The sequence below is a fragment of the Mastacembelus armatus genome, chromosome 17 (assembly GCF_900324485.2).
Source record: "Mastacembelus armatus chromosome 17, fMasArm1.2, whole genome shotgun sequence".
Lineage (NCBI taxonomy): Eukaryota > Metazoa > Chordata > Actinopteri > Synbranchiformes > Mastacembelidae > Mastacembelus > Mastacembelus armatus.
In genome coordinates, this window is record NC_046649.1 from 16,708,682 (window position 1) to 16,723,211 (window position 14,530).

Here is a 14,530-nt window from a genome sequence, read left to right on the forward strand (position 1 = left end):
CCACAATGGGTTCATTACTCTTGAAAATGTGCTACGCTGTGCTAAATACCGGACGGCAACTAGGCTATCAACTTGATAGTAAATAATATCAGCTATCGCTTTGCCTCACCAGAGGGGACGAGAGACAAAGGGAAGGTTGTGTGTATGTGCGTGAAAGAGAGTAGTCACCCCCACTATATTGTATGCGTACCATACTGTGGTGACAGTTATTGAACAGCTAACATCCTGCTTCCCTTATTTATCTGCTAGGTTTGGACACTAATACTCCAAACAGGACAGTCCATACATTTAAACAGTTTTTTCAAGTTTTGTACAAGGTTTGTAAGGTTACATATTTCACATAGTACAGGATAGACAGAAGTAGGTGAGAAATTAGAAAGGAGGAAGAAAAACTACATGTACTCATTTGATAACTGATATATGTTTTTCTTAAACAACAAAAATCATCTCTGCTTCTCTAGTCGCCAGCCTTATACCAGTGGCCATTGCCCAGATTGCTCCATCTTTTTAACCAAGTTCTACTAATAGTTTTTAAGGAAATGCAAAGCAAAACCGTTGTTGTAAAAAAAGACAATACATTCAAACAATAAAGAAATAAAGACACTTTTCGAAATTGTGGGTGTCAGAAAAGAAGTTGAACCGGTTTTGGCTGTGTGTTCAGTAATGTAACCAGGTTATCTTATGCACTGTAACTGTAATTAACCTTCATACTAAAAACCTCACTAATGTGTCATTAACAAATTACTAATAAATGTTTATAAAACTACTCTAACATTGTTGGAATTAACAGGCATATCGGAAAACTAAAACCAGCAAAATTAAGTTTGATATTGAATATTTCACATATATATCATGATCTATGATAATACATATATACAATATAACTTCACACATACATCATATATCTTTTCAAAATTGTTTAATCAGGTAAGTACAAAAAACTAAATAATCTAGCACATTTAAAGAGGTGATTTATGAAGATGGAGCTAAGCTGAGCAGACGCTTTTTCTCTCTCCATGTATTGCATTATAAATGCAACACACAACCTGGATCCCAGTGAAATATATTGTCTTGCAGTTGCCTTTGGTTGCCTGCCATTCATGTAACAATGTGGTTGTGTGGTATAGCATTTCTCAGAATTTGCCAGATGATCTGTTTGTGATGATTCATGATGTGATTTTTTTTTTTAATATTTGTGCTTCTTGTTTTTGTTACTCTTTTACTTGAAATGATCATCAACATCAACTGTACAGGATATCTGACGTAATCTTCTGTTGACATCAAGGCAATGCCATTTTATAACATATCAGTCAAGGGATTTGAGAAGGGTTAAATGGATTGAACCATAGTTGATGGGCTGAACCTTGATTAGATGTTTTATCTCATTATCATTAGTAAGGGATAAAAACATAAAACCTATATAAGGGCAATGCATGCCGTTGTTAAACTAAGATGTCATTGTTTCACAGCTGTTGACCATGGATCATTCGGACACTCGTACTGTTCCATCCTGAAGTGACTGATCAGGCTTGCAGATTTCCATTGGGTACGCTGACAGATTCCAAACTGTTATATTTTATAAACCATGTAAAATAACTAACTTCCAGTCTGTCCTCCCTGTTTGGATCTTCAGGCAAAAGTGATGGAAGAAAATGTTTGCATTTTAAAGAAAGGAATATCTTTCCTTTCCTAAAGCAATGCTGAATTGCAGCGCATATCAGTCCATGTTGATCCATGACCACTGTAATTTAAGGTGGAAGCAAAAACCTTTGGCTCAGTGTTGTGCGTGATGTCTCATCAGCTTGTGTGTTTGTGGTGAGGATCTGATGGCTCCAGTGAGTATGAATTAAAGACAACCAGTGAGGCGAGTCGGTACTGTATGTATTGCCGTATTTATTCTTGTGCTCAGCACCTCAAATCTTGCATTGCATTGTACTGAGGGCAAGACGCTGTCAATAAAATGGGTTTGAAATGCAATTTTTTTTTCTCGTCTCACTGCTACCAAGTAGCCCTCATCCTTCTTTTACTGTCTCAACAGACAATTCACCTAGTGTGAATGTTTTTCCATCTTTCAGATGTAGATCACAAACTTTAAAAGGTTACACATTTACATGGGTCTTTCTGCTTAAGATACCTGACATTTTAGATGTGGAGTGGGTGAAAGCAGGAAGTCTCACTTCTGTAACCTGTTCCTGCTTATGTCCTGACTCTCCAGTTCTTTTTTGGTCTGCCTTGCCACACGCTGTTAAGCACTAGAGCTAATTTGGAGTGTCATTAAAGGAAGGAGATGGGGCCAATTAGACAGCAGTCAATACAACACAGATGCATGGATGAGGAAGAGATGAGGAGCATTCTGCAAACACTGCAGTCAAGAGCTTCTACTGCAGTATATACACCAAGGCATAGTGTACAAGAAGTAAACATAATCTGTACAAAACACAGTGTGTGTAATGTCTGGGATAATTTTGTTTTTAACCCATCCATTTTATGGATAAAGAAAAAAAACTGTATGTTGTAAATAAAACGAGTGCATAAAGAGCGTGTCCTGTATTATCATGTCACACAGAAACATTCAAATCGAACACTAATAAAATGTTGTACATTTCATCACCCATTACAAAGTTACAGCCAGAAGCTGCACAATTGAAGGACAGTTTGTTTAGGAAACTTAGCTTATTTCTTGAACAAGTTCTATTTAACTATGTTTTCATGACTGGCCCTTTCAGGGCCCCCTGGAGCTCTGGGGCTCTGGGACAGTTGCCCAGTACATTTTGTCATAATCTATAAATACAAGGAAAAATCTGAGCTGCTAGGTTGGGAGTCCACATGAATGCCCACTTATTTATTAGTGACTCATTCACATATATTTTTAATTGGTCTGGATAGTGTGAGGTCTTTATCCAGATGGCAGAGAGAAAATCGGAGCCTGTTTTGTCGGTGGAAGTTAATGATCAACCACATAAAGTTTGTAATTTTGTGATAACCTGATAATTCAGGTAATCAGTGATCTTAAAGTTAATACTCATAACCCAAGACTAAAAATGTATAACTTAAAAATTATATTAAACTTATTGTATAACAACCGTCATCCCTTTATAGTTATGTCTACAGTTTGCTACCATGCCAATTGTTCTTTTGCTTTTATTTTGATGAATAAAAATGTATGAGATAAAAACCATATGTTTGTGTCTGATATTTAAGGTCTGTTGATATTGCCCTTCAGTCAACTTCATCACATCAGACAACAAATAGAACGATTTTCTGTTTTGGCCTGTGTTGTGTCAAATGCAACATAGTTCCGCAGGGTAAAGAAATGCCTGAACAAGTAAGAAACCAGATTGTGGGTACAAGAGCACTGTTAGGCTACTGAACGTAAGCCAAACACACAGTTGCAGTCATCAGGAGGTCAGAACACCTTTGGAGTATTTTAAATCTAAAGTAGAACAACAAAACCCCTCCAGCAGAGAGCAGCTGAGAAAAGCCATTTGTTAAGAATAGCAAAATATCTTTCCACAGATTTCTGCAAAACTGGTATGATCCATTTCCCAGAGGAGTAAATCTGTCATCAAATAAAAAGGTGGACATACAAAATATTCTGAAAATATATAAAAGAACGGGAATCTGACAGAGAAGGTACTGACCTTTGTTGTAGGTTTTTTTTGTCAATATTCATTATATTTCACTATCATTATAGTTCAAGCTCCATTCCCCTTGGGCTTATGGCTAACAATCAAATGTACCATATGGAGAGGATTTTCAATTACTTAACAATGTAGTGATACTGACCAGGCGTTTTGTCGTATACTCTGTGAAATACCTCTATGCTTGATTTACATTGTATAATGCACCTGGTAATTATAACAGGTCAGGTGACCTTTCTTGGTTTGCTGATCAGAAGCACAATAGAAAATCTCAGGGTCAGACTGAGACTACCAGCAGAAAACAACACTGGATGTCTACATTCATAGAAGTGAAATTCACAACAAAAGAGAATATGAGATTTGAAAAATTCAGTGATTTCTTCTTCCTTTCCCTTAAACCACGGCAGAACCAGAGCATCACAAACAAGCACAAGGAGCCATACAAGTGGCTGTCATTGCTAATAAATATATTGAAGCAAAATTCATAAAAGAGACCAGCTGGTAAAGTGGAAACATGTCATGACTGGTGTGTGAAAAATAGGCACAGAAGATCCAAATGCAGGCAGGCGGGTGCAGTGACAAAGGGTTCAATGAACCATTAAAATAGACTTGTAAGCCAGTGCAAAATCTGGTTTTGATCACAGGTAATAACATACGACAGAGTGACAACAAGACCCTACAGCATAAACAACAACCCACAGAAATACAGCAATCTGACAAAGGGCTGGTGAAACAGGCAGGCATACATGGTGACTGGGTTAATTGGAAAACTGGGAACAGGTGTGGGAGTGGGCATGGTTGATCAGGTGCTGGAACAGGTGGGGGAATTCTGAGGACATCTGGTGGACAAAAAAGGAATGACAGTGAGAAAAGTACCATGTTAAATCAGGGACCTGAGGCAAAGAGGCAGAATTAGTAACGTTAAAATGAAGTGTTCAGGAATCGTGATAGAAACATGCACCTAAGGCCCACACAAAAATGTGTAGCCAATTGCTAGTAAGCATAACTAATTTTATGTTAACTAGCATCTTACTCCTCTGCCCACAATACATGCACAAGCAGTAGAGTCACAGCAACACATAAAGGCATATGTGTCATTGCTTGTCTTGCTAAAACTGTGAGACACTGAACTCCAGTGTAACATCTTAAATGACAAAACCATAGTAGCACCTTGCCAAACATGGTTCCATCAAATATTTGTGCATTCAACTGCAAAATAATGTGCCTTCTCTAAGGATGAGTACATATCATGAAGGAATGCCACATATTGCAGCATTCGTACAACCATCTATATATCCATTATCTACTTCCCATTCTGGTACATCCAGGGACATTGTAAATCCATAGATCTGGCTTTGAGATACAATACATAAAACTCATGCTTTCTTTAGTCTGAGTTTAAAAGTAGTCTAAATAAATGAGCAAATGCACAGATAAGGTTTTAGCCCTGTTTAACATTCTAGTAAAAAAAGAAAAAGGAAAAGGTAAATTAACACATCAGACTCCACTATTAAAAATGAAAAGTTTTCCCATCTAATATGCATATCAGAGATTTTTCACACTGGTGATGGTTGTTGGATTTTTTTTCTTTTGATAAATAACGTATGTTTGAAATATAACTTGTTTATGTGCTTTTTTCACCATAACATAAAGCTTTAGTTTAGCTTTTTAGATTATAAATATATAAATGCAAATGTGGAACTGCCATGTGCAGTTTGTGCTCTGATCATATTTTTGCTTAAATATGTAATTTCTTTTAGCTCTAACATCAATTTCTTTAAAGTTCATGGGTGTTTCACCAGATTTAGGCTCAAAGATGTTGCAATAGAAGAATAATACCATGTCCAAAGTCCGGCATTTAGTCAAACAGTAACTCATCCTGTCTGCACACTTTATATTTTATGTGTCGCCATGCTTTAAACCTGAATTACAGTGTCCAGTATGAGACTTATGTCTTCAGCATATATTATGTTTTACAACTGTGTGTTTCAAACAATGTGGCAACAGTTTGAGGAAGCCACTTTTCTGTTTTATCATTATAATATTCCTGCCTTGTTTTTTTGTTTTGTTTTGTTTTTTGGCCTAATAATAATTTGTTATCTCAGTGTAATTTCTAGAAACAAACCTATTGATTCATAATCAATGAGGCCTCTATGGCCAGTCTAACCAGTGCAACAATTAGATAAAGACCAACAAATAAACCCTACAACAAATCACTGGCTTTATTACTATTCATTTCATCTAAACTGATTGACATTTCTTCCTCTAGCAATGCTAAGTGCATATTTTTACTTTTAAGTGTAATGTTGAGCAACAGCTACTGTGTCATTTGACAGAAATACATTATATACCAATAAAGATTATTTAGCCACATTAAACTGCAAACTAATGTGCCTCCTCTCTGTCTGCAGAGGGCACCAGATCACAACATTCCACCGAACCTGGAGATGCAGGCCTCCAGACTCTCTCTCTTTAGCTTGCAAACACTGGCTGCCTTAATGAAGCTGTCTATTGAAGAACAACATTGAATATACAGCCTAACTACAGAGAGGAACAGGAAAATATAGTTTTTAAAGGTGTGTCCAGTCATGAGTTTAAAGGATAAGAATCCATGTTCCTAATACATTTTATATTAATAAAAAAGCCTTTAAAAATAAACCTGGTATTAAATGATTAAAAAAAAAAACATCCATAATACGCAGACAATGCACCAAACTCAAATTCATGTTAAGCTGTTTCTTGGGTCCATCCAGAGGGGAAAGTGTGGTTTTACCCATCCTTCTTCCTGAGAATCTCCCTGAAACATGCTGCACAGATGGATGGGAGTGACAATCTTCTCTTGTCTGTAATGAGAAACCCTGCAGTGGGATGACACTCTGGGCTCAACAGCAACAGCACTCCAAAACACATTTACCATATAAACTCTGCTCAGTTTTTAAAATGATACATTTATTTTGCAGCCCTGTTGCCGTGCCTTACTTTGTTCTTTTTATACTCTGCAAAGCACTTTTTAAAACTCCGTTGACAGGTGATATGCCTCATTATTATTATTAATATTGTCTATTTTTAAAATGTATTCTTCCTCCTGCTATCATAGTAGCTAAAAGTATTCATTTTCTATGTATATAGTGTTTATTAGTTTACTTTAATTTCACAGTTCATCGTTCTCATTGGTTTGTCTTTTATCAGGGTCCTTGTGTCAAAATGTATTCCTAAATTTAGTTTTATTAGGTATGCTAGTTGCATTGCACATATTCAGAAGGTTTACATTGCACAGATTAATTTTAATTATTGTTTAATGAAACTAATGTATAATCTTGAACTGGACTTGACTGGAGCTGGATACTGGAACAGGAACCTGGTCAAAAGCTTTACATCAGAATTCAGGATTTCCTGTTAACAACCCAGAGAGTTCTTGCTACAGGAGATGATAAAAGAATTACAGTGATAAGGTGAATCAAAAAAATGAATCTCCTTACAGCTTAAGACACAGTCGCCTGCTCGAGAGATGGTAGATCTACATTTCATTTTTGTTCTATGGCCCTTGAAGAAACAAAGAAAAGTGTGGCATGTTTCTGCACCTGCATGCGGCTGGCCTGACTTCACCTTCCTTTTCTCAGCTAATACAAACAAAAGACATTGAGCTGAGACACAAAAATGAGAAGGGCCCCAAATGTTTGTTTTAAATCTCAGCAGTCTGCATTTCTACAGAGTAGTCATCTTGCAGACAAATGGGTGGCGTAGGCCCTAAAGTATGGGGATGGACCATTGCTCAGCCATTTGTAGGAATGGTCAGTGTAATGGTGACTATTCACAGGGCAGTTCCCTGCAACAGAGGACCAAATGATGCTGTGGAGACCATCTGCTGAGTGAGGAGCATAGAACCAGAAAGATTCACAGTCTGTCTCCCAAACTCTGCATCATCTTATGTTCTCCTCAAATGACTACATTATGATATCAACCATATTTTAAATGCCACCCCATTACAATGATATATTACCCATTTGTTTGTAATAGAATTTAATACTTGAATGGTGCCTAAATGTAGTTGTTTGTAGTTTCAAGGTTAACTATTTGCTACCATTTTTTTAAAGTCTTGCTTTAGTGCTAAATAAACATACAAAATGTATGTGTATCAACTGAAAAAGAAATCTTAATCTATTTCTATAATAAATTTTGATTTATTTTCTTCAATTTTTATTTAGCTTTATTGGAGCAAATGACAAAATAGGACAGCAACTGAATAACAAATAGCCTACTTAGTCCTCTAAAAATGAAATTAACATACAATAAACTGCGAAAGGAAAACAGAATTTTAAAATGTAAAATCTAAAGCCAATCAAAATAATGATAATCATAGAAAAAAGCTTAAACTGAAGGGCCGATGTCCTGAGCAAATTTTATCACATGAACTAGTTTATTATTGGGTTGTTTTTTTTTAGACATAACACTGTGATCGCCGCTGAAGTATCGCGATGAGTCCCACTTCTCGTGACGTTTCTCGCTACGGCAGGCTGTGTCTGTTTGTGCTCGGCGGCTGCTGGGAGTGGACCAGAACAAGAAGGAACAAGGTCAGAAAAGTTTTTCCGCGATTCAGACACGTTGCAGAAACAAAGCTCAAACTTTAATCGACAGTTCTCTTCATGTTGAAGCTGTGAGAGTATTGTCACAGGCTGTATTGTCACGTTGTTTTCTGGTGATTTCGACGCTGCACAAAACGCCTCTGGTTATAACAGGGCTGTGGATAGTTATGTGTATTTTTGCAAAACAGAACCTGTTGGGACTCGAGCTGGAAGAAGGCGACGAAATGAACGGAGCTTTTAGTCAGACAGTACAGTCCAAAGGTTCCGCTCCTCCATGTTCTGTGAAGTCAGCCCGGTCAACGATTAGCTAACCTAAAAAAGAGTGACCTCTGCTGGACACTGTCCTAGTCTGTAGTCAAACACACAGTTTAGAAAAACGTATGAAGCGTTTTCATTCACCTGGTAGTTAACTTTTGTTAAGACAATGGTTTATTTATTGTGAATTAATGTAGTTCAACATGTTTATAAGAGTAACATATTACTGGACATCTCACTAATGACACTAGTGACTCCCTGTTGCTTGGTTTTGGCATTTATTTGATCAATAAAAATGCTGGACAGGATGTTTCTCTGTCATCTCTGTATGTTGTGTTCTTTCAGGTCGTTGGAAACGCTGAACACTGATCAGAGCATCATGGCAGAGCTGACTGGGAAGGTCCAAACTGTTCTGGGTTTGGTGGATCCAGACCAACTGGGCCGCACCATGACCCATGAGCACCTGACCATGAGCTTCGAATGCTGCTATTTCCCTCCTCATTCAGGTGATGAGGCAGTGGCGGAGAACCCATTCCAGATGCAGCACATGGATTGGCTGAGACAGAACCCCTACAGCAGCCACGAGAACCTGCTGCTGCAGCAGGAGACCAGTGCTGTGCGGGATGAGCTGCTGGCCTACAGGAAGGCCGGGGGGGGGGGCAATAGTAGAGAACACCACCACAGGCATTGACCGGGACCTGCCAACCCTGAGGCAGCTGTCGAAGGACACCGGGGTCCACATCATCGCAGGAGCAGGGTACTATGTAGACTGCACCCACTCTGAGACCACTAAGAAAATGAGTGTGGAAAAGGTGTGGTACAGTCTGTAGCAGCAGCATTTTCAGCCTAAATAAGGCACACACACTTTAATGGCAAGGTATAATACAGTTTCAACTTGTGGAAGTATCATTAGTATGTGAGGGCACTGGTATTGTATGTCTCTGTCATTAGATACGAGGAACGTCCTGCATCAATTTGTTGTGCTGACAATTTGATCTATCACCCATTGGCTCAACAGATTCTGTGTTTATATGGAGGAATTTCTTCTGTATCTTTTATCGATTTGAACAGGTCTCTGGCTGCTTTGTTTAGTCTTTTTAATGGTGGCACATTGAGGCTGTATATAATGTTTACTCTGTGGGTATTTAGATATTATTCTGCAAAACCGACATCTGCTTTATTTGTGTTCATCAGAGCTGCTAAAGAGCCAGAACAGAGAAATCAGAATTTATTAATTAATGTATTAATTTGCCTGTAACTGGTCTTAATGTGTGATGTCGACCTGCTTTGACTAACTTCTCCTTTCCTGCTGATCAGCTCAGCGACATAATTGTCAGCGAGGTGCTTCACGGCGCAGACGGCACAGACATCCGTTGTGGCGTGATCGGCGAGATTGGGACCGGCTGGCCCATCACAGAGAGCGAGAAGAAGGTGCTGAGGGCCACGGCTCATGCTCAGGCTCAGCTCGGGTGCCCTGTCATCATTCACCCTGGCAGGAATCCTGCTGCTCCAGCAGAAATTATCCGGATTCTCCAGGAGGCCGGTGGTGATATCAGTAAAACTGTCATGTCTCACATGGACAGGTGAGAAATGCCTGGAAACTGTTTTCTTTTCTAAAAGTTGAAATGTGTAATTTGATTGACATAACAGCATCAACTTTTTGCTGGTTTACCTCAGAATTAAAACCACATTTACCATTGAGCCCCCTGCTGCTTGTTCCTGTCTAGTGTTTGTTTTCCTCTTCTGTTTTACTAAAAGTAAACATCTCTTAAGTATTTTCAAATTATCAGTAATTTTGAAAATCAAGGGGAAATTTTAATAAATAATCTGATTTACAAATACCATTTGGATCCTGTTTTAGAGGCAAACCAGTGCAGTATCTGCTAATGTTTCAGTTTCTTCTAATTTTTTATTACTCTCTGATGTTTTAAACAAATCAGGGTTGGTTAAAATAACTTGAAGCCAAAAACTATTACCCTCGTTTGTAGTTTTTTGAGTCAGATATGTAAATACAAGAAGATAGTACAGGTAAGATTTAGCATATACATTCAATTTGAGAAAAGCATTTTTATTTATCAAGTCAATTAAAATGCTAATTTTATCTTCTTCACTTCAAATTCTCACGTAAGCTGGGCGAAAGACAGATTGTATCAGTTAATATAGCTTTATCATTCTGCAGTTGATCCCAGTATTTCTTAGAGCTGCTTCATATGAGTCACTGCTATGCTGGCTGCAGGTGTTTTCCATTCTTAGGGAGGTCCAGTAATTGTACTGCATGTTAAGTATTTATTGCCGTATGAAAACTGAATATTTTTAGAAACATGTTGCACCTTGGCTTCATCACATTTCTTTTCTCTTTATACAGGACTATATTCGATAAAGGTGAACTGCTTGAGTTTGGAAAACTGGGGAGTTACCTGGAGTATGATCTGTTTGGAATAGAGATGCTGAACTACCCATTTAACCTGGAGGTGGACATGCCCAGTGACAACCAAAGAGTCCAAACGTGAGAGACACTGATCAGTAAACTGACTTAATCTGCAAGTGTGACCACATTGATTCATCCACACTTGACACTTAAAAAAATATCTCTGTCCTGTAAATCTAGGTCAGAATGTTCTGTTTATTGCTCCTTATTTTTTCACATTTCTGTTTTGTTTAGCTTGGCGATGCTGTTGAAGGAGGGCTATGAAGACAAGCTGTTGATGGCACATGACATCCACACCAAGAATCGCCTGACCAAGTACGGCGGCCATGGCTACTCTCACATCCTGAAGAACATTGTGCCGAAGATGCTGACCAGGGGCATCACGCAGCACCAGGTGGATAAGATCCTCATTGACAACCCAAAACACTTGCTGACCTTCAAATGAAGTTTAAAAAAAAGGACACCAGAGACAGGCATGGTGATGTAGCTGTTATTTTATCCTCAGAACACGTCACAATGAAAACTTCAATATTGTAATAATCACAGTCCAAAATGATTTAGAAATGTTCTTTTTAAACCAATAGGTTTATGGGATGTATATGTAAATTGATATGCAATGTCATTAACATTACATATATTACTAATTGATTCATTTTTTTAGTAAAAGAACACTTGTCATTTTTTCAATGGAAAATAATTGCTGATTATTAAATAGAGACATTCATTAAAACTCAATTTCATATTTGAGTCTGCACAATATTTAACTTTGTAAGCAAATTATATAAATGGGCCTTTGAGGATCACAATAACTCTCATTAGCAGTCTTGTTTTGATCTCATTTATGCCAAAAAATAGCTTTTTTTTTTTGTGTGCAGAAATTTGAATGCAATCTAGGACAAATATTTTCTATTCCCTCAAGGTTTTGTCTACAGTGGTGCTCACAGATATGGTGCTAATTGATTTTTCAATTTTAATGTCAATGTTGTGGATGATTTCTTTGTATTCATGTGACATTTCTATAAACACGTTTTTCTGGAAGAAAAATAATGAGCCCGTTAGTAATCAGTATGCTGCTCTGCTCTCAGAACAAAGTGCCTGTGTTGGATAAGTTGTCCTGTTGCCCCACAGTGGGGGCCTGGGTGTCTATGGGAGGCTGACTGGCTGGCAAGTCCAGATGAAGGACATGTTCTCCTCTCATCTGGGAACAGGTGGCCTCACAGGGTGACTTCACCACATGATCAATGGCATGATCGCCACAGCTGACTGTGCACCGAACAACTATATATAACTATATAACTTTGATTAATCTCTTGAGAGGATTAGAAAGTGAGTCAGAGGATTTAATTTAACTTTTTTCTTCTTTTTTTTAACATTTTAACTGACAGTCTTATCTGGAGGGGCTTAACAATCAGCGGGCTGATCGATGAATGTTGTCAAGCTGGAGGAAACGTTTCTGTCAGTGCGACAATCCAGTTTTGTGATGGTGACTAACCACCAGGCCACTCTGTTGCCCCAGGCAGCTGTCATACATACAAGAAAAAGACTCACAATGATCACTTAGTGACTTTTCAATGCGGACACGAGAATGGCCTTTTACACATTTCTGTTTCTCTTTAAACTCTTTTTACACTGCACAGTTAAAATGTCACCTTTTACAAGCATGCATTACCACAGACTTGAACATTTACTCAAAATACAATTGTCACATATTTTTGAAAAATATAGCACGCATGGACTAACAATGTGAACAGCAATGATTATGTATCTTTCTAGTATTTATAATTGAGTGCTAAAGGTCAATACATTGTACTTTAAGTCTACATTCACTCAGTATGTTACTACAGCAGCTACAGTATGTTTGACACATCAGCAAAGTTAATTTGTAAAGCTATAGAGTTCATTCAGGGAGCAGTAGCGACACTAATCAACCTGACGGGTACAGTTCGACGCTGTACAAATTAAAATTCATTAGGCCTATCACTACCCTGCAATTAAATTGTAAGCTCCGCGCTGGTGCAAAGCACAGTTCCCCTTTTTCGCACGACTTCCTCCACATCTTCCTTGACTCATTTGCAATATGGAAATGGTGAGCTCTGTCTCTAATAATCCACCTGGCATTGAATCGAGTATGAGCAGTGAAGCAAGCGATATGCAGGACACATCTTCCGCCTCAGCAGATCTTTCCCGAGTCTCAATCAGCGTACAGCATGAAACCGGAGAAGGTGCTATATTTGTTATTGTTGCCCCCGTGCGCCTTCCCGCCGTCTAGTTTGATGTAAATCTCATCCCCGGGCTCAAGGTGTAGGACAACACTGTTGCTGGCATAGTCGTAGTTCTGGTCTGCGTCTTGGGCGATGGCACTGGCTCTCACCTGGAAAGTGGATTAGGCATTTCTGATGATAAATGTCTTTATTGCGGGCAATTCTATCACATGAGGGCAACTAACAAACGACAGATCAGTTATTCAGCTTTCTGACGACCTTCAAACAACTTTCTTAAACTTTAAATGTTACAGAAAACCTAGAACTGAAGCGCCTTCTTATGTACAACCGCGCGTAAAGCATGTGCGTAAAAATACAGAAAACAAAAAGCGTTTCACTGCGTATTGTAAATAAATAGGCAACTAAAGTGTGAAGCTAAGAAGATAAAGGACTGTTATACAGTTATACCATAAATGGTCCCACCTGGTTGTTTTTACAGAGGTCAGCCCACATGCTGGTTCCATCGCCGCCTCTCATCAGCACATGGTAGACAAAAAAATAAATCCCCGGTATTGAGCAGGTGAATTTCCCTGTAGAGGGATCATAGTGGTTGCCAAGATTTGTGACTACGTCGTCGAATTTCAGCACTTCATAGCCCTCATGTTGCTTCTTCAGTCCTGCATAAAACGCTATCTTTGGGACAGTGTTGTAAGTGGCAGCGCTGATGGCACCAGTTGGCCCAATTGCTCCGGGTGGACCCGGCGGGCCTGGTGGCCCTCTTTCCCCGGGAGGACCAGCAGGTCCAGGTGGTCCGGGCTCGCCCACCGGACCCCTTGGACCCATCCTCCCGACGCGTCCCGGTTCTCCTTGAGGACCTTGGATAAACGTCGGAAGCGACTGAACCAAGCGGTTGTCTTTGACCGGATTGGTTGCCTTTGCCGTTGCAGTGGCCGTGGTCCCATGGGAGTCGCACACCATCTGACAGGATCCGAGCATCTCGTAGCGTGCAGGAGTCCCGGCGGTATTCACTACGACCGGGATCAGAACCACCAGCACCAGCACCAGCGCGACGCCACAAACACCAGTTGCGATCATCTGCACTCTGCGGATTCGTGGTGTTCTCCGGAGTGAATGGTCTTCCAGCCTGCTTGTGGGCGATATTTTTGCAGAGGGAAGAATTTGACCTGTTCTTGTGTTTTGTAGACAAAATAGTCCTTTAAATGTTTATGCGCAAAAGTAACCATCCACAACTTTTACGCGCTGCAGTATCCGTCCAAACGTTTCATTTCCACTTTAACAAAAACAATAAAACACTGTGAGAAGACAAAGAAAACAAAATGCGTTGTGGTTTTGCTGCACAAGTTTCTGCCCACCGCGATGCCACAGGAGAGAATGGGCTAGAAATTAAGCGTTACCCTTTTT

General features: G+C 39.2%; 2 protein-coding genes across 2 annotated transcripts; one reads left to right on the forward strand and one right to left on the reverse strand.

Moving 5' to 3' along the window:
• The first annotated feature begins 8,110 nt into the window (after positions 1-8,110).
• Positions 8,111-11,654, forward strand: pter (phosphotriesterase related). The gene is given in 6 exon segments (XM_026314650.1): positions 8,111-8,212; positions 8,825-9,128; positions 9,130-9,291; positions 9,797-10,062; positions 10,845-10,985; positions 11,142-11,654. Coding segments are annotated over 5 exon segments (1,050 nt in total). The 5' UTR covers positions 8,111-8,212; positions 8,825-8,858; the 3' UTR covers positions 11,353-11,654.
• A 1,230-nt stretch (positions 11,655-12,884) lies between these two features.
• Positions 12,885-14,203, reverse strand: c1ql3b (complement component 1, q subcomponent-like 3b). The gene is made up of 2 exons (XM_026313909.1): positions 13,592-14,203; positions 12,885-13,278 (listed from the first exon to the last, which is right to left on the reverse strand). The coding sequence occupies exons 1-2, from the start codon at positions 14,201-14,203 to the stop codon at positions 13,099-13,101; spliced, it is 792 nt and encodes a 263-aa protein (XP_026169694.1). The 3' UTR covers positions 12,885-13,098.
• Between the last annotated feature and the right edge of the window lie 327 nt (positions 14,204-14,530).